This window comes from Toxorhynchites rutilus, chromosome 3 (genome assembly GCF_029784135.1).
Source record: "Toxorhynchites rutilus septentrionalis strain SRP chromosome 3, ASM2978413v1, whole genome shotgun sequence".
In the NCBI taxonomy this organism is placed as follows: domain Eukaryota; kingdom Metazoa; phylum Arthropoda; class Insecta; order Diptera; family Culicidae; genus Toxorhynchites; species Toxorhynchites rutilus.
The window spans coordinates 249,736,381-249,757,439 of NC_073746.1; the positions used below are offsets into that span (position 1 = coordinate 249,736,381).

Sequence of the window (21,059 nt, forward strand, 5' to 3'; positions counted from 1 at the left end):
ACTAAACTGGAAATAAAATTGAAAAAAAAAGAAGCTGTACGAAATAGATTACGTAGAAACATGTTTTTGGAGTACCACTAGTTGGAACCCGCTCATTATTATTGCTGCTGTCACTGTCCGAAGCGGGATTGATGAATGGTTCGTTCGATCTGAATTCGAACTTATTTCTAGCGACAAGTGGCCCTGTCGAAAACCACAAAACAGCCGTTGTGTTTCAAAAATGGATCAATAGTGCGGACCCCGAGACGTTGTATTGCATGTTTCCAATCAACCCAGAAATGTCGCACGATCATAACGAAATAAGCTGTAGAGTCCATGTTGTAAATGAGTCGATCGCTTTTATGATTCATTGTTCGGCGGTATTGGATGGCGGGCTTTTACGATATGTTTCGAAGGTTTAAAATAAAGTTCGAATTGCGAAAAAGACACTAAAAACATCCATGATTTCTGTTTTCCGATCGCAAATCCAAAACTTGCAAGCTCTTCTGTCAATTATTGACAGACGTTGTGCCAACAAATTGCAATAAAATAAACCTAGAGCGATTATCCAGAGCCCTCGCTTCAAGTTGAATGTCAGTTATGGATATTGATTTCATTGCGACTTTCTCCCGGGGGTCAAGGTAGACACATCGAACACTACGTGCACCAACAACAACAAACCGGTGAGCTTAAAACAACTCAACTCAATTGAAATAATCATCGATTGGACACATTCATGTTTCGAACATTTTACTGCGATGTCGAATGGTGGATATCGATCTCTTGAAGACTACTCTCGAGTGAAACCCATCCATGCGCGGTTGACAACCAATGCTAAATGTCACCAGAGCAATTCTTGCTATTATTTACAATCTTTTTGTTATTAATAATGCTGTTTCAGCTGTCGTTAATGGCGGCGGTAGACTTTTTTCAGCACCGAAAGTGATCACGTTTCTGTTTTCGTTTTTATTTTATTGCACTCCCGGGTGGCTTGGGGTTATTTGGAGATGAGTGCAAATCGAAGTGAAAGTGATTTCTACACATGTTCCGTAATGTTTCGGAATTCAACCTGCTGAATCAACTAATATTTTCACATGAATACATTGTTGTCACAGTCAATAGATCGCAAACCCAAGTAACGAATAATAAAAATAACGCACTCAGTAATCGAGCTGATTGCGTAAGCCAGTCAATAAGAGTTTTCTTCCACCCCAACATGTTAAGAGCTTTCACATCATTAAACAAATATTCAAAAGTTATTTACAATGCTTGCACCTCTTTGCAGTGCTCTTACTACTTCAAATTCCCACAACGCACACAAGATGTGTGTGCAAACGATTCAATAAAATAATTACTGAGTACTTACGGTATGGTACAACCTCAAGCCTTATTTTATTTTGGGCATGATCAAGGTGTAGATCCGAAGACAGCATCGTGCGTGGGAAGCGACTGTCGAAGCACACCTGTTTACGGATAATTTCAGCAGCCAGGTGCCACCATAAGTATTGTTTGACCGAATTGTTGGATCATATATTATGTGATGGATTCCTTGAGAGTTAAAAAAAAATTCAAGGAATGTATGGATATTTTTGGGTTGAATAGTGTCGAAAATCAATTCAATCTGTTCGCGAATAAAACCCAAGCAGGAGGACCGAACATTATTGCTTTGTTATAAATCTAATTTTGGAAACAAACAACAAGCCTTGTGTGAGGCTTCGATTCAAAATTTCGCTATATAAACTTATTGTGAGTGGTGAATCGATATCAATTATTGCTAGAACTTATTTCAATACCATGAAAGATTGATAGTTGAACAATTTTTATTCCTATAATTTCAGGTGAGCGATGCGGGATTGACAGAAAAGAATTACATAAGATGGCAACAAGACAATACGGTAAATATGTATTTCGAGAGTTCATACTACATGCGCTGAAAAGTTTCATGTATTGATACATAGATGGTATCGTAGTGGGAAAATAATATTTTATTTAAAAATAGAATGGTGGGTCCAAAAAACGATAGCTTTGTAAGTTCGTCGAAAGCATTGTTTACGGAAGACTACAAAATAATTCACCAATCCACGAATCCAATAATGAACAAATTATGCTATGCAGCACCTTTCGCATCTTTTTTTTGTATCGATCATGTGTTCCATGTAACGGAGAAACATGTTATTTGCAAGTGAATTATGAATCTTGAGCGAAAATTGTATCTGAAAATAAATTTATATAATAATGACGAGTTTTGGTAGAAGTAATAGGAAATCTATAGTAAAATTAAATTGTAAAGAATTAGAAGAATCAATCAATGGAGAGTTCTGCGATTGAACCCACGAACGTTCGCTTAGTAAGAAAACGTGAATGTGCGAAAGAATTAATATGAATTTTTTTAGAGTAACGAAGTTCGTCGGTTCAGCTAGTTCAGAATAAATATTTAGCATATTTTTTGAAATCCTCATACATTACTTTAAGAGCATTGACGTGAACTTGAACTCTCGAAATTTTTTTTTGTTAAAAAAAAAGTTTTTTTGGCACTTGGTCGTTTTTTCGCCTAAAATCGTTTTTTTAGATAACTGTAAATCTCGACGTGTCATGCAATTTCAAGACATTTGGCATCAACAATTTTTTTCTAAAACCCTGATTTCTGGTGTTTTTTCGGTTTTCCAAAAAAAATATCAGATTTTAACGTCTGCGACACCAGTAAATGAAGTCCGAATGAGCCAATATTTTCCATAGGGTATATTATCGAGCATCATGTTCCGAATGAAAAATCTAGATAACTATTTTTATTGGCATCCACAACCATACTTTTCGTTTTGTACTCCGAAAAAAAAACTAAGTCCCACAGTGTCGATTTTTTACAAAAAAATTTTTTTGAGTTGACAAGATCTCGCCGTTTCATAAAATTTTAAGACATTTGCCATCAGAATTTTTTTTCGAAAACCCCGATTTCCTTTACTCTCCCCTTGGGTGATTTTTCTATTTTCAAAAAACTCAAACTTTGACCGTTTCGCGCCATTCTCCCTTAAGTCCGATTGAGCTGAAATTTGGCATAGGGTGTTTTTTTTTAGGTGGTGAACATTTTGTATAGGGTAACTTTCTGAAATTTTGGGATCGATTTTTCCCCATATATTCATTGGCACCATACCGCTCCCTCCTCTCTAAGGGGGGGGGGGCGCTGCCATACAAATAAAACACACATTTTTACATTACTCGCGAATTAATCAAGTAAATGAAACCAAATTAGGCATCTGGAGGTTTAGGGTGCAGTAAATGTTTCTATGGTGGTTAGACACTACACCCCCCTCTCTAATGGGGGGCTGCAAAACAAATGAAACTCAAAATAATTTTAAAGGGTAGATCAGAAAATCAATCAATGAAAAGTTTTGCGATTGGATTTATGGATGTGCTTAGGCTTAGTAAGAAAACATGGATTTGATAACGAAAAATAAATTTTGGGCGGGACGAAGTTTGCCGGGTCAGCTAGTATACAATAAAAACATTGGTTCAAGTGACGAACCAGCCATAAAGGCTAAAATTCACTATAATACAGCAAAAAAAAAAATCTCGTCTTGGAGTAGGAACGTTTTTAGGGAGATGACCCAATTATTCTGACTGAAATTTCCGGTCAACCAGTTCGATATATTCTTGGAAACGAGGACATATAAGGGGGTGGCCCTTGTCCATCATCTTGAATACAAGTTAGCGAAACAAAGCGTATGTGAAAACTATCGGATGATTGGAAAGTATGCATGAGAGCGTGCTTCAAACTAACCCTGAGTAAGCCGAAGGTAATCGGAGCGTTAAGGCTAACTCCTTCAGCCCTTCACAAGGCCGTGGAAACTAGGTAACAAATCGACCCCAACTTTAGAGAACACAATCCTTACATGAGGAATAACACATATTTACCTTTGACAAAATTTTAACTATTGAAACAGTTGAAAAAATTGGTGGCAATATAGTTGCCACAGCCCGTTAACTCCAAGAACACTGCTTTGTAAATTCATTTTATTGCGCCTTTGGTTATGCAAAAATCAAAACAGTATTTCTAGTGCAGCGAAAAATCTGTTTTTTATACAAAGTTTCAAAGAAAAAATTAAAAATTTAAATTATTCTCCAAATACACCATTTATTTTATTGAAAAAACTGCATTCTGTTTAAATTTGTAGAAAGTGCAACTAGTTGAAAAGTTTTTAACTGTAAACGTACTATTTAGGATCTACTATGTAAGATACACAGTAGATCCTAAATAGTACGTTTACAGTTAAAAACTTTTCAACTTGTTGCCCTTTCAACGAATTTAAACAGAATTTCTACTTGTACTCCAAAATCGTGGTTTTGTTACATCAAAATGCCTCCCAAATTATTATCGCAAAGATTTAGCTACCCAAAAAAAAAAATAGAGTTTTACCAGACCCTTCAGAAGGTTTTGGCTAAGTAAAATATTGAAATAATATTCCAAGTGCAGCGAAAAGAATATTTTTTGTTGGTGGCAATATAGTTGCCAGTACCCATAAAAGGGTTAACCCTTTATAAGGTCGTAGAAACAAGCCAACGAATCGACTCCAACTTCAGAGAACATAATTCTTACATGAGGAATAACGCATATTTACCTTTGAAATTTTTTTTACTATTGAAACAATTGAAAACATTGGTGGCACACCGTATTGTAAATTCACTTTTATGTGCCTTCGGTTATGCAAAAATTAACAATATTTCTAGTGCAGCGTTACCGATTATTTCAGCGATTTACTATATTTTTAGTGCAGCGAAAAAAACTGTTTTTTATGTAGAGTTTCGAAGAAAAAAAATAAAAATTTGAATTTTTTATCGAATATAACGCTTATAGTGAAAAACTTATCAACTGCATTTTCAACGAATTTAAACATAATTTTCAACCGGTGCTCTACAAAAAAATGACACATAAATTAATATCGTACATTTGAGGTTGCCCAAAAAAATTGGAGTATTGCCAGATACCTTTAGAAGTTTCTGGGTAAGTAATGTATTGAAATAATATTCCAAATGCAGCAAAAAAAAAACAGTTAATAGATAGTATTGTTACTTACTTCGTGAACATTTTTGTATTATTACAAAAAGTATTCCAATGAGACATCTGAGCTATATTTGTGTTAAAAAATGGAAAATTAGCGCACTCAGTATGGATCTGTTTTTCTAGAACCACATAAATGCAGCCAAATGCGATACTACAATGAACAAGGCTTGCGTGTAATTCAATCATACACAAACATTCTTAACCTAACGTCATGAAAAAGGACGTGATACGCGCTCTGCACTGAGTTAGTGTATGATTATTTTGAGAATGTATTCTGATGCAAACAATTTTGCACGCTCGCTCATCGAGATGTTACCGTTCAGTAATTTCAAAAATTAAGTAAATTAGGTTTAAAAACTAATAAATTGAAGTGTAGGACATTGAAATTAACTATAAAAAAACACACACACATACACATACACTAAAAACACAATTCTGTTGTCGGGCGAAAAAGCCGTAAAAGGCGTGGATTGTGCATCAGACATTTAAGTAGTGACATCCGAAAAATGGAACGATGGGAAAAGGAAAACTTGCCAAGGGAAAACAGGTAGTTGAAAGCCCACCCTCAATAGTACCCGTGGCTTAGACCAGGGATCAAGGGCTCCCTGGGATTGGCCCTTCTGGCTGGTCTAGTATAACAGAGAGTAACAGAGATTGGGAACATAAACTGACGGTTGGCCGTAACGAGGGTAGTTTTAATGGTGTTTTTTTTTTCTTTTTTGATCTTGGGAAGAATGATGCACGATGGTTAGCTACGATTGTTTTTGTAGTGATATGGAAATAGTTAAATTGTGCTTCGCTGCTACGTTAGTGGCTCGTTCTGGTCGGTACAGTTTTAGGAGCCCAGATTGGACCAATCAGAACGTGAGATTTTGACGTAGGATTACGTCTTTCGGGAACATATTGGGGTACAAATTGAAAATCGAAAATCGAGCACATCTTGAAAATTGTCCAATTTCAAACGCGTATTGCTCGGTCATTTCATGATGGATTGATGAAATTTTTGCGTCAATCGATTTCGGCACTCCATAAACAAATTTTATATTGAATAAAATAACATATATCATGAAACAAACTATCGAAAAATTGAAAAATCTCACCCCCTGTTCTAACGGAAGTACCCACATCTGATTGGTCGAAATTGACGACACATGCGACGGTACCCTAACAGAGACATCAAAACCAAGCTGCCTGGGGGAAATCGACATTACAAATACATAAAAGTAGGGGGAGCTTTTGCTCCCACCGAAATGTGTTCCCTAACAGAGACATCAAATTCAAGGTGCCCGGGGAAAATCGGCATGAAAGTTGGGGGCATTTTTTATATTTCAAATGAGGAGAGTGACACGATTAATAGTAGCAAATAAAATTTAAATCCTTTTCAACTACGTTACACTGTGGTGGGATATTCTGATAAGAAAAAAATAACATATCATTAAAAACTGTCATAATAAGTTCCTGAATTTTGAATTTAATTCAGGCAGACCATTTTTGAAGTTTTAAATAATTATAGACGATTTGAGAGCAGGTGATAAGTGATTCCAATATATAACACCTCTCACTAACATCGATTGCCCATAGTAAACAAATTAATGTTGTGGAATTAAAACACTTATGGTTCTCGTGTTTCTCATAAACTGAAGTTGTTCAAATAAGTACTGTGGCACGCAACTTTTAACAATTTTGATAATGTTTATGCATGTACGATACACATAAAATTTAAACTACATCATAATAAAGTGCTATGTAAGTGTGGAACACTGGAATATCTCGATAAATTGTAGACATATCTTACACATGAATTCAAAGCAACCCTTAGTCTGTTGAGTGCGGTCGCAAAAGCATTAGTGTGAAATCTCCGTAGAAAAAATGAGGAAGAATCAACGACTTGAATAATTTTATTTTCGTGGATGTTTCCAAATGCCGAGTCACTAATTTCAAACGTTTTAAGGCGCCGTAGATCTCACCACATTGAGAATTTATGAAAACATCCCATGACAAATTATATGTAAATATAACACCCAGATTATAAAGTTTATCGACATATTCAACAACTTGTCCATCAAAAATTTTTGGAGGCGGTGAAGGTGTACAAAAAGGCCTTTCTCAGGGCCACCAAATCATTATCAAAGAGTTTAATTTTTCAAACATATCCAAAATGAACAGATAGCCTAACGAAATCCTACGTCAAATATGCGGTCGTGTCTCAGACACAACTCTCCTGTGACTTTTTTAGATAGTGTTCGATTTTTTATCATTCAATAGTTTGTTGTTTGTTATATTTGCAAAAAAATGGGTTTTGTATTTGTAATTATTGATTATGTTTGTTTTTTTTTGTAGTTTTCATGGCATGATTTCTTTTATCAATTTCATCAACTTAATTTCTTTTTTTTTGTAAATTTATTGGGCGCTAAATCCGCTAAATTTATTGTGCGGGATGTATTTTCCATTCCAACTACAAAACCTTATAAAACACGAAAATAAGTGAATCATTCTACAGTAGGGTAACACGGGGTGATGTGGTCGTACGGGGTGATTTGGACCACCCCTTTATCTGAAAAAGTACGGCTCAGCTTGGATTTTTTATAATGTCATCTCCTTCTATTGTTGTACCGTATGTAGCTAACGTAAAAAAACTTTGGCAAAATTTCATAAATAGAGGGGAACGGTAGCATGAACAAAGCAAGTACTTTGATTGTTAGAAAATGTGAATTTTTCAATCGTGATTTTAAGGTATTTTCCGCTGATTAATCAAACTTTTCGTGTATTGTGCAGTAAAGTTCTGTTCGCCTACAGAGGAGGAACAATTTGATGCAGCGAAACTGTATGTTTGATAACAATGAATGAAATTAATTGCATTTTAATTTTTGCATTTTGTGTGGGGTGATTTGGTCATGTTTCTGTGGGCTGAATTGGTCCTACAGGTTTGAAGCTTTTCTTTGGTCTAATTGATTCGAGATGTCGCGGAATTACAAAAAAAAGGTTGGACATACAACGTTGGAAGAAGGAGGAGCCTGAAAGAGCAACACAGGCCATCGAGGACGGTTTTTTTTCCAAGCATCGAAAGTGTTTGAAAATGCTCGAGCAACAGTGAAAAGATTCATGCAGAATTCGAAATGGTCTCAATACAATTTTTCTGGACTGGAATCTGGCCAAGACACCTGGATTCCAAAACACTGTTACTGAGTGTAACATTATCTCAAAATGCATTACATAAACATAAGTATGTTTTTTTCGGTGAAACACATACTGGTCCAAATCACCCCACAGATGGTTCAAATCACCCCGTATCAAATTTTAATGCCCAAAAATCATCTCTATTATTTTATGATATATTTGGTAATCTGAAGCTTGATAGAGTGATTGAACATTATTGATTGAGAGAAAACAAGTGTAGCTCAGTGTACAATGTGACATTTTTTATTCAGACCGTATTGGTTTGGAAATATTAGGCGATTTGCTTAGGTGGTCCAAATTCCCTCCATTTCCCCTATTACTTTGTTTAAGAACATACATTGTGATATAGGACAAAAGCCGATCGATTAAACCTCTTAGAGGAATAAAATAAGTAGGAAATGAAGTGTTCGAAAATTGGAACATTCGCCCTCACGAACTTTTTTTTGCTGAATAACTAACACAGCTGACCTTCGCAGTTTACTTCTGAAAACGGTATATTTTTCGATTTATTCATGCATTTCCAATTATGAATGTTTATAAGCATCGATTAGTTTGACAAATATTGTTATTGTTCGCACAACCTTAGGTGATGGCGTTCCGTGCAATTTCATTTTCCGGAGGAGCTAGCGGATATCATCGAGACATGTAACTGCGATTTTAGTGAGATTACGAGTTTGAATATTATTCCACCGGATCCGGTGGGCCATCTCAAGCTTTTCAACTCTCAATGCAACTGATTTTTTCCATCGTTCGCTCCCGCCAATAATGAAAATAACAGCAATAGTTGAAATAAAACCGTGTTTTGTGCCGTGTTTTACACCGTATAACTATTTTTCTTCGCACAAGCGCGTACGCTGTTTATTTCGATTTGTTGTGCAACGTAAAAACTTCACGACATTCACTAAGATGCGACGCGAGACAAGACAAACACTTATTGTTTTTACTATTAAACGGTTTAAACATTACCTTAAGTGTCGACCGGTTTCGAGCGCGAAGCTGCCCATCTACGGGACAATGTCCGACAGTCGGACATACGGTTGGTATGGAGCCGCGCTGTAGTTTTTATGTTTTGACAAAAGACAAAAACAAAACGGACGCTGGAGTTTCGTGTGTGTGTGTATATAAAATGAGGCGCCCATCATACAAGTGAGAAGCGATGTTTATGTCTGAATTTTGCGCAGTGTTCATTCTGCGCTCTCGTTCTTATGAATTTGGTTCACTTCGTACCAAGAGAGAATACGTGTTTATTTTGAACCCGCGCTAATGAAAATCAAACTCAAGTGCAGCGCAGCGTATGTTGTCTGAAGACTGATATTTATTAATTAAAGTGAATTTTGTTCGCTTTGTGTTTGTCCTCTGAAGAAAAGTGGAATACAACGAAAACAATCTCACATTCTGGATACATTTCAATACAAAAAAAAATCAGCAATCTTGTTTAATGTGACGCGGTTCGGCTCTGATATTTTGAATCTTAAAAAACATTCAAAATTGAGAATGATACAAGCATCATTGAGTATAACACCAATTTATTTGTTCCAAATTTATCGGACAATGAGAAATACTAGTAAATGCCGTCAGTAGCATGAAGTAATGAAAACTTTTTACCGAATATATGTAATAATTACTTACTAAATACCAGAAACTGTTTCTCCGTAGAAAATTTCACGTCGATTACTGTTACTTTCTGTTTCTAAAAAAACGCTCGAAGAATTACACAATGTAATCCTTTCGATGAGGCTCATTGACGTTCCTCATTGACAACGATATATCTTGAACAGATGGAAAATCGATTTCAAACTCAATTCAAGAGAAATTTCACTCGTTACTTGTTCACCGTGCATGTTAAAAAACACAAAACGCACAGAAAACAGCATGAACTGATTTGAATTTTCAAGAAAAAATTACATTTTCGTTATAAAATGAGCTCAATTCGTTCCTTGCCAAAGAAAAATGCGCAGAAGATGTAGCGCATCCAACAATGAGCAAATTTTCCACTATGTAACTTTGTACAAGAAAAAACATAGCAAAATCGAACCATAATAACACGTTTTGCGTGGCCAATGGGGGCCACGGATAAGACGGAACGTGTTTCAAGTGTGAATGAGGCAAGCGAGTGCCGCCGAAAGCATTAGTCGGTAGATTAGGTACAACGATTTGAGACTTTCAACACATTCGAGGCAACTTTATTGAAGTTGCAATTGCCGGCCGAGAATTGATCGCCGCCAAGTTTTCCTCAAAGCGCCACCACTCGAAACCGATTTCCTCTGAGCTGAGGGCAGTTCGAGTTATCACGATGGGCGGAAGTGGGCGCTGGATCCCAACGCACCGGCTTCAAAACGCTGAGTGCGCAGATTACGTGAAACACTTGGGCAGCACCTTACATTTCCGAGGTGATTCGATCATATGTGCTGCTGTTAAGTGGGAACCAAAGCGCGCATAAGAAACTAGTTCGGGGCATAATGTGTATGGTAATCATAATTCATTCGACCGCAGCGACCCCTTTTGGTTCTCTCTTTGCACCCCCGGGAAGGAAGGTACGTACAATCTGGATCGGATTTATGAAACAGCCCATAAGCGCTCGGTTTCAGCGCGATGGAAAGAGACATTGAACTTATAGCTACGCAACATCAATGAAAGAGAATGACGCTAAATGTAAGTCTAACGATTATGCACGTTACTCATGTGTTGTCATAGGAAGCCACAATGCAAACGAAGGGAGATGGATGTGGGAGATTCATTTCTACATTTCTTTCCTCTCGTGTCACGAAACTAGTCCGCTGTCGAAACCAGGGATGAAGCGTTCCAATGTTTGCGTCGAGGAACTAAAATCTTCTGGAAGCTCGGACATGTGCACTACAGCCCTGGCATCGAACAGCTACCGCTGGCCATGATGCCACGACGGATTCACGTTTCCGCGGCTATAATTCTGTATCAAACATGCGTGCGTAGGACGATGTGGCTATTATGGAACAGTGCGAGCTGCCGTTGGTATTATGGTCACCGCGAAATGTTTTATATAATTCGACACCACAAATGCTGCTGATTACATACTGCATCTGGTTAACTACCGCTCCTTCGATCGCGCGCGTTTGTGTGTGTATGCATCTCTCGTGGCCTGGGAACTGGATCTGGCGGTGGAATCGCGTACAAATGCTTTCGCTTTCCCCGTTCGTAGGCGGTTAGAAGTTTGAAGTTTCCGCAAGGTTGATTTGGTCTAGTTTATCGTACGAAACCGCCCCAGGTATGGATTTTTGGTCAACGTTCAAAGTACGTGACGCCTTATTCGAATTGTTGGCCACCATTCAGGACTCCTGTTATTCATGATCATTGATTAGGTGAATTTTGTAATCGCGTCGTTGTTTAGCGCGTGTGTTTTCAGTTATTCAGTTACATGATTGGTTTGACATCATGTTTCCCATTCTCGAAGGTAGGAGAATAAAGAAATTGGATTGCATATGAAGACATTCCTAATGAATTTCTAAAATATACTACACGTTTATGTGTTGAATTTTCTGTGTTTTAAAATTGATTCGATTGGGCATTCTCGAAACTGGATACGATCTAGCGTAGCGGTAAATATCCATTACTTTCACACTAAAGATTACGAGTTCAATTTTCACTCCTGAAATTACGAACAAATAAATGCATACGAATCGATTCCTAACAATGTTTCACGTTTACCGAGCAACATCGTGAGATTTGACAAGTTGTTTGTATTGTTTCCACAAGTGTTTCTTATTCAAATTACAACCTGTAAGTTTGAAAGATCGCGATAGAAAATCCCGTGTTTGAAAGTTTTCCAAAAAAAAGTTTTTCCATTCTCCAAACAAGCCTCATCCAAATGGTTTGGTCTCGCAAAGTGTCAAATTCCTGAGTTCCTGAGCTATCAACGTTGAGGCCTCAACAAGATTTGTAGATATTCAGAGCATGCAAAACACGGTCGTCATTCTGCTTCTTTAGTGCAACCTAAAGTATTGTCCACTTAGAATTTCTACGGAATAAATATCTGATATCTCGAGGATGGACAGACATACGAAAAGGGACAACAACCATTGCACAATGATCCAGGAGGCAAGCAATTGAAGAGAGCGTATTTTTTGGGAAGAAATATCAATAACTTTTAGTGAAGTTGAAGTATTGACAAGTTCTGCACCGCAAATGATGAATCGGTTATTTCAAGCGATAGAAAAAAACTTTGTTGTACAAAGTTGTTTTAAATGACTGGGGGTTTACCTCTATCTATAGAGATAAGAAAGTTAGATTTTTTATTTCATCGAAAATGTTGGTCACCCTATTTTGGAAACATGAAAATGAGCGGTCTATCATATGTAACAACTTTGTCGAAGACAGTTTCTGTCTAGAGAATAACTGTCGAGCTCTAAATGCTAATTTCCACTTAAATGCATCTCCTGGACCATTGTGCATTGTCAGCACAGACATGTTACACAAGTCCAACGTTGGTTTAACACCTTCGTGACCTTCGAATTTTCAAAGGAAACTTGATTAAAAATGTTGATTGCCTCGAAAAACTACCCTACATTAATAATTACAGTAATGACAATCGTCAAAGCTACCGATATCGCGTAGTAAAACTCCGATAAGGGGATTCGGTGCATGACAGGCTAGCATTCCCCGACCCGTAATGAATAATTTAATCGGCTTTACCACAGTCCAATACCGCAAGATTTTAAACTGGTCTTCGCATCATACCTTTCAGTGTTGCTTGACGTATCCTTCCATCACGACCTGCAAGTGTTTTTACTACTTTTCCTCGTATCCAGCTATTCCGCTTACTTTCATCCACGATCATTACTAGATCATTTAATTTAGTGTCAAGCGATTAAGTGTCTGCGAACCATTTAGTACGACGGGTTATTGTTGGTAAATACTCCCTGATCCATCTGCTCCAGAATTGATCCAACAGGTGTTGTATTATTTTCCAGTTAGCCAACAAGTTTGTTCTCATGTCAAACGTTTCTTGCATTGGTTGAACAACACCTTTGGAGCTCTGCATAAGGAAGTGGTTTGGCGTGATCGATTACTGATCTTCGTTGTGCAGAGGGACATATGTGAGCGGACGGGAATTTATTATGGACTCCGCCTCAACAATGAATGTCAGAAACGACTCATCATCCAACGTCTTGTTCTTCTTTCTCTCGATGCATTCTATTTGCAAGAGCTTTTTCCTCCTCTAACCGTTGCAATTCCAACTGTACTCTCACTTTTCGCGCGCTGGATGTATCCGATTTACCACTCTTGGATCTGTTTTTTTTTTTTTTTTTTTTCTTTATTACAGTGACTTTCAACACATTTCGGCTGGTTCGTCACTTTTACTTCCATTTTTGGAAGAATGTCGGGAGTGAGGATTGAACTCGTGATCTCTGCGTGAGAGGTATGGATGTTACCACTACGCCAGATCACCTCCTTCTTGGATCTGTTACATTTATCTTCACATTTTATGCATCTCCACGTTTTATCTTTTATCGATGCATCAACCTTGGCACAAGTGTAATGTCACCATGCATCACAGCTGTCGCACCGCACCATATCTTCTGCTGATTCAGGTTGAGAACAACCTACGCACGCTGATGTTGTACACGCCTGAGACAACATTGGAGTTTTCCCTTTCTTCTTCTTTTGGTCGACGTTTTTGCTTGCTTAACCCATTTTTCTAATCCTTCGATGTCCACAAATTTTTTTCGAGAAATGTTCGGATTTCCGGTATATATTTTTGCAGCGTTTTTGTTCGTAACAGCTCAAAACTGTAAATAGTTTTATTTTCGATGAATAAATAAATTACGATTATAAATTGCGATTACATTTTTTGGTCTTATAACCCGTAAACCAAACAATTTTCTATTACGATAAATTCAACTTTTCTAGCTCCTAAAATTATAAATTGCAGTATACATGTTTCATTTCACCAATAAATTCAACTCTCAACTTATTTTAATTTAAATTCCAAGCTCCAAGCTTTCAGTCCACTATAGATTTCAACATCCTTTCACTTTGATATTTCTTCTAACTATAGTTTCTCACTCAATACATTGTATAGATCTTTTTCTTTCTATAAAACGCTTATTCAGTGAAGAGTTGAAATTTTTGTCAAACGTGAAAAAAGAACCTCGTGTGTTTTTATGCTTTATTCTTGTCGCATCGTGCTTCTTCTTTGTGTAATCAAGCAAAGTTTTTCCCAAAAGTGTTTCCGCTATGAATTTTGCAAACTCAAGCGTCTATTGGTATGTTTTACCCAGTGAAACGGTGCACCATCCGACCAGAGCCTCCGCTCTCGAGCTTCTCGAATTAACAATGTACATTTTACTAATGTTTACATTACCAATGATTTGGTAGCTTTTTTTAGTAACCCATTTTCTGGGTGCATGTATCGATTATTTGAGTTCAACGTGGTTTGACATATATTACAGGGGAGCTAGATTGTTTTGTATCGTACACGAAAACAAGCACCGTACTCTTCAGATATGGTCCCGTGTGGCTTTTTCCTATTTCTGAAACTCTAATTAACGCTTCGTGGGACCCGTTTCGGAATGAAAACGAATTCGCTGCGTGAACTAAAGGTAGTTCCTGAATACATACATTAAAAGTGTTTCGATGACTGGATTGTTCGTTGGAAAAAATATTTTGCTTTAGAATGCAAGGTTTTGCAAGGATCTTTAGTTCGTTTTGCATGAGGTTAATTACTAGAAACATCAGAGAGAGGCTTTGCAAGAGTCAATACACGGATTTATGTTAATCATAGCTCCTCGTCGTTCAATTCATTTTATCACATATCTCAAGACCATGCTGAGAGTGGATATCTGTTACAGGATATTAACTCAGAATGTTGGTAAGATTCACTACCTTATAATGCAAATTTAAAAACTGTCCCGACAGGAATCCAAATGAAAACCCATTCCCAAGAAGCAGATATCACGTCCGCGTATTGCGCCAGCAATCGCCAACAAGTTGATTGCCCCACGAGAATGAAGCGGCTCGACGGTACTTGACGGTTTTGATCCGCTGCTACGTTCCACCGGTCCCTTCCGCAATCAATACCGGCACGTTATGTTGCTCTCATTTCCCGGCTCTGATCGACATGTAACCCGTGCAACGTGCGCTGGAAGGAAAATTCAATTTTGCCCGCTACTGTCGCAAGTGTCTGGAAGAAAGGCAGGAAAGGAGACGTAGGAAAGAAGGAAATGCTTTTTGTTTTGGTTCAGTTTTGCTCCGTTCGCAGTCAAGTGAAAGTCCGGTTGGGCCAATTTTTGCCGGTTGCCCCGTTCTTCTAGGGGTTTTTCGACGATTCTCCGGAGGCGATACCGTTCATTAGCCCACAGTGAGACAAGATGTGAAGAGCGTTGTTTTTGCTCTTACGTAACGACAATAAACCCAAACAACTGTTATTTTGGTTGAAAAGAACGCTCAAACTACCGTTCTTCGAATCAACTTGATTAACCAAATCATCACCGTGTGCATCCACAGTTATGGGTGTCGATTCACACGCGAAAACGATATTAATGTTCAACTATTCGCACCTCTACATGAATGACTTTATGTATATTGCATTATAATAAGCGGAAATATCGGTACTTGTCGGCGGCATCGGACTGATTAACGCACATGTTTCGTGTCACTTGTCCGAGGTGGCATGCAAGAGCAGTGCTGTAATTGCCGGTAATAACCTGTTAAGGTTTTTTAAACACCAGTCGCAATCGTTCGGACCTTTCCAATCGCGTCGAAAATCATGAAAGCGAAAGGCAAAAATGCAAATGATCCGTCGCGTAGTCGGAATCCCCAAGTAGTAAACACTACCGTCTCGTGGGCATCATCCTCATTGTTCCGTCCGTACCTGCCTAGACTACTAAATCCGATGCACATAAGTCAAGGCATACGGGGTGAAAGTGATCCAAAGATCCGTCTTCTCGCGTATGCATGTTTTGTGTCTATTCTCTCGATCGCCAAGTGTTGTTTTTGCTAGGGTCATTAGCCAGGGCCGTGCGGTGTCGGATTGATCCATACAGCACGGCTCAATGCTCGGTACCTTTGTTACCGATTTCCGATAGCCATCATTATGGGTGTTAATCGCAGTGAAGGGTCTGTTCACGCTGCAAACAAATGGTTGTTGGCAGCATCTTCAGATCTAAAAAAATAACACCAGCGGCAATGAATAGCCAGATTGTTGCTGAACCATTTTTCAGCTACTCTCATTATTTGTTGATATATGATGATGGTCTGAGGAAGACACTAATGAAACGGTGTTGCGGCAGGTTGGGTCTTGATTGTAGTTCTGGTGGTTTGTTGATGCAATAAGAAAATATCTGTTGAATTTTGACCTATATCGTCCAAGAACTAAAATTTACTACAAGTACATCATATGTGTTGGTACGTGATCAGCTTCGAAAAAAACGACACTTATTTCAAAGAGTTTCCTCATGAAAATACACATTTCATAAAAGTATTTTTTAACCGTTTTGTCAGCTTTTCTTAACCCTCTACCCTCAGTTATTGCGAACGTTTGCGCCCATCAGCACCTTAGGGGCTGTCCACATACCACGTGGACAGAAAAAGCACTATTTTAGACTTCCCCCTCCCCCTCCGTGGACAAGCGTGGACATTTTCATACCCCTACCCCCCTTTGTCCACGTGGACATTTTTATATTTTTAATTAAAATAATTGAGTGAATTGCGCCTAAATTCCATGTAAATTCCATTTGCGTTAATTTTATTTCAAATTTTACTTGCTGTACCCTGCTGTATCAGCTATACTGTGGCCCATTGCTGTTGTACCGTAGAGAAATGAGTAGCATAACAAGGCACATGTTTCGTTTAATTTTGAAATATTTGTGTGCATATAATATATATTTTTTTGTTTTCCCATTCTCAGCGAAGTTATAAAGGCTATCTGATTTTAAAACACGTAAAGTACAGTTGACCAGTTGAGAAACAATCCGCATCTGAATATAAACTACACAACTTCAAAGATTGATCTTGAGCTTTACTAATTGTGATTGCATACGCCAATCGAATAAAAATGAATGAATTTAAAATGATATCATATAAAATACATATTCGATACGATAATGTTATTAATTTTCAGAAGGTATTAAAAGCGTGTTATACACATATATATATATATATATATATATATATATATATATATATATATATATATATATATATATATATATATATATATATATATATATATATATATATATATATATATATATATATATATATATAAATCTAAATGTTCGTAGTTCCTCACGTAAGTCATGACTTGATGGTCAAATTCAGTCATATATGGCAAATGTGGACGGAAGAATTGCTAATTGAACAATATTGTCTTCCTTCTTCCTTCTTCCTTCTTCCACTCACCGCAAGTAGAACATACATGGTATAATGTGACGCCACAAATAGGATAAATCAGAAAATAATAGGAAAGAAAAAATAGAGACAGGTGAAATGGAAATAGAAAGTTGAAAGAATAAAGTTATCAATTTTCACTGTCAACCGAGTGGATGGGGTGGTGTAAATATGACTTGTATCCACTTGTTTTGTAATGATCAAACTTACAAAAATGCTTACAAACTGCTGCTTGTAAGGTGGTTTTTGATTAGATTAGTCGTTAGAATGCGGAGCAAATTTTGTTACAATATGCCAAAAATGTGGATGAGTTTGAGTATATTTAAAAAAGTTTCAGCAAAAAGGGGCACTTCAAACCATTTCCTAAATCCATCGAAAGATGCATTCAGTGAAAATATCTAGATTTTTTTCAATTTATATCCCCAATATATTCCCGAAAGACGAAATCGTTTGTTAAAAGGTGATCTCTATAGAAGCGCTATCCTCAAACTCGAACGGTCTAAATCAATGTTCGTTAAAAAACAAATTTTCAAAAAGATTTCTACGATCATAAACATCGAAAAAATCGAAAAGAAAAGATCGATTTTCGCAATTTATTGCAGTATAAAGGATCGATCCAAAAAATCGGAAATCGGAGAGGAAAAGATCGATCTACTGAATATCGATGCATGATCGCCCAATCATAGTTTAAACTTTTTCTAGTAAAATCATTTTCTAATGACATTTAGATACAGTCAACGTTGGTAGCCCGCAGCTTAACATTTGAACAATTAGTCGCCCGTAATGCCCAAAAGTTTGGCCACCACTGGACTAGGATGGACTGGATTTTTGATAAGATGGACGGATATCAAAATTCGTTTGCAGCGTTATTAACGTTTACATTATTCCATAAAAACGTGACCTGTTCTTCGATTTGACATCCTTAGGGGCTGTCCACATACCACGTGGACAGAAAAAGCGTGATTTTAGACACCCCCTCCCCCTCCGTGGACAAGCGTGGACATTTTCTATACCCCTCCCTCTGTTGTCCACGTGGAAACTAAAATAGAATTTATATGCAACACAATTTTTTCCCCGAATTTTAATTAGTTTTTATTTTCTATTATCTGTCTTTACTTGATAAAAATGTTAGCTTCATTGGTAATAGCGGTTTGTAATCAATTTTTGGTTTATTGCCTAACATTGCCCGTGAAGTTATTTGTATCACTTTTCAGTTAGAAACATCAGTAATGAATTTAGTCTCGGACATTTTCTGTCATAAATCAACGTAAGCTGCTTGGGCTGTTTCAGTTTTTAAGCCGGAATGTTCTTTAAGCTTCCGACTGAAATGGAGCATAAGTGTAGGATATAATAACATTTGTAAGACAGGCCATTTAAACTTTCTTGTTTTGTTCAGGCGCTAAAAATAAAAAAAAAAACACAAAATGCCGGTGATTCATAAATAAAGAACCAGATGAAAAACTATCACTCCTTTCCAAAATTTTAATCGATTTTGCATTAATTACAACCGGTTTCTAATCCGTAACTCATTTTAGTTCAATGTCCGTTCGAATAATGATACTGCTTTTTAGATACATCTACTCTTCATAAGAATGTTCATCACAAATTCTCAAATGGGTTTTGATCTGGGGAGTCCCTAGTCCCTGAAGACTGTCCGGATTTCGTTGACTGGTGCACAATTACCCAATAATCGCGGTGGTTTTGACACAAAAACAAAAACATGATTCCGAAATACTTCGTTCTACTCTGGACTTTTACATCTGGTTCTATAGTTATGAAACACTGGCGGTTTTTTTTTTAATATTTCGCGCCTGAATAGACAATTAAATTCAAATAAACAATCTTATAAACGCTCAAAATAATTTGTCCCTAATAGTTGATGCTGTTCACTTAACTTTTCTAAAAAAATCATCAATTTACACTACAAAAATCTACCAATATTCTTTCTGTACAACTTCGTGTGTTTTGGGATATGTAGGGTTATTCGAAATATTTTTGCCAATTCTTAGGGGAAAAACAAAAGCATATTTTTTAGGATACACACTTATTCGATTCAACCCTTCGTTTCATAACTATAGAACCACTCATTTTTTCTTGCCTTTAGAGATGCGAATGATATCGGTCCAAATGATAAAATTGTATACAATGACTATTTTCGTTTATAAAACAAACTTTGTAACTTGTAACTTGTAAACTTTGTGTATTGTTTTGTAATCCTTCAAAAAAAAAACAACAAAATATCGGTGTTTCATAACTTTTGAATCAGATGCTACTCCCCATTTACCATTATCACTCCTTTATCAAATTAACGAAGATAGTTTATGTTTCCCACTATTTATACTTCGTTTCAACCGAGCTTTTCCTGATCGCTGAAAAATTCAAAAACTTGAGTGGTTCTAATTTCTTGAAAGGAACTGTATGTGCACCACACATCCACAGACCTTTTGTTTTCTCGTCAAAAAGCTGTGCAGGATACTTTTTATGCCATCCCATGAGTCGAAATTCTTGCCCTTTTTTCCAACGGCATTTGAAGATGCAATATCTAGTGAGTACGGCCCAAATAGGTACTCCACCGAGTACCACATCCCAGTCAAACTCCAAGAATTTTTTTCGGGCTGTCAAAGAAACATGGGATTTGTCATAATTCTGGTGCAACAGCTTATCTATTATATTGACTAATTATGAATCGTTGATTTTGGTTCGTTTAGTTGCGTACTTGAATTTGCTGGAATTTCTAATACATAATGCAGAATTCCGTTCGAATCTCACCAGATACAAAGATTACTTTCTCCGGGTGAAGACAAGGTTTGGGGATAGCTGATTATGATTCATTCCGCTTGCCTCAAAGATACACTCCAAAATACATTCTCAGAATACACATTTCAGCAAAGAAGTTCAACTATATGAACAATATAGATGTTCAGCACTATCAGACAGCTCATTCCTTTTTGTCGATAAATACGATTTTTTTTTATTAAATCGTTTATTTTTCCAGGCTCAGTTACATAAGTTTAATGGAGCCAAACTCCTATCTGTATAGTTACAAGTATATATAAACATTTTTCATTAATTCTAATGTTAATGAAGTAGAGAACCGATTACTCGCGGTTTGCTTGAGTTTAGAAGGGTGACAATTTTTTTCAGGAAAAGGATGGGATATAAGGATATGTTGACAATGTTCACACTCACATTCGCACTCACATTCATCATACTCAATTCTTAAGCCTATCTTATATCTAATATGTATTTACATTTCACCTTATTCTATCGTTAGTAAGAAGGGATTTGATTTCTCGTGAAGGAAAAGGAAAAGGAGAATATAAGGATATAAGGACAATCACACACGAAGATCGATAGCTTTTAGGAAGACATATATTTGGGACATGTAATCAAGGTCTAACCGAGCCAACACATCTCTCACCGGCACATTGGGCTGCCTTCTTCTAGCCCGAAGAGAGTTTTCTAAATTCGATCTGGCAACAAG

General features: G+C 37.0%; 1 protein-coding gene across 3 annotated transcripts in view; it reads left to right on the forward strand.

Moving 5' to 3' along the window:
- LOC129780156 (putative leucine-rich repeat-containing protein DDB_G0290503) overlaps positions 1-21,059 on the forward strand; it is a 306,359-nt gene that overhangs the window by 213,897 nt on the left and 71,403 nt on the right. For 2 of the 3 annotated variants that reach the window (XR_008743845.1, XM_055788138.1), the window contains exon 6: positions 1,818-1,874. The exons of the other annotated variant lie outside the window; for it this stretch is intronic. Coding sequence is in view for 1 of the 2 variants with exons in the window: in XM_055788138.1 (XP_055644113.1) it covers positions 1,818-1,874 (57 nt within the window). In the remaining variant the exon portion in view is untranslated. The remainder of the gene's footprint in view (positions 1-1,817; positions 1,875-21,059) is intronic. 3 annotated transcript variants of the gene reach the window in all.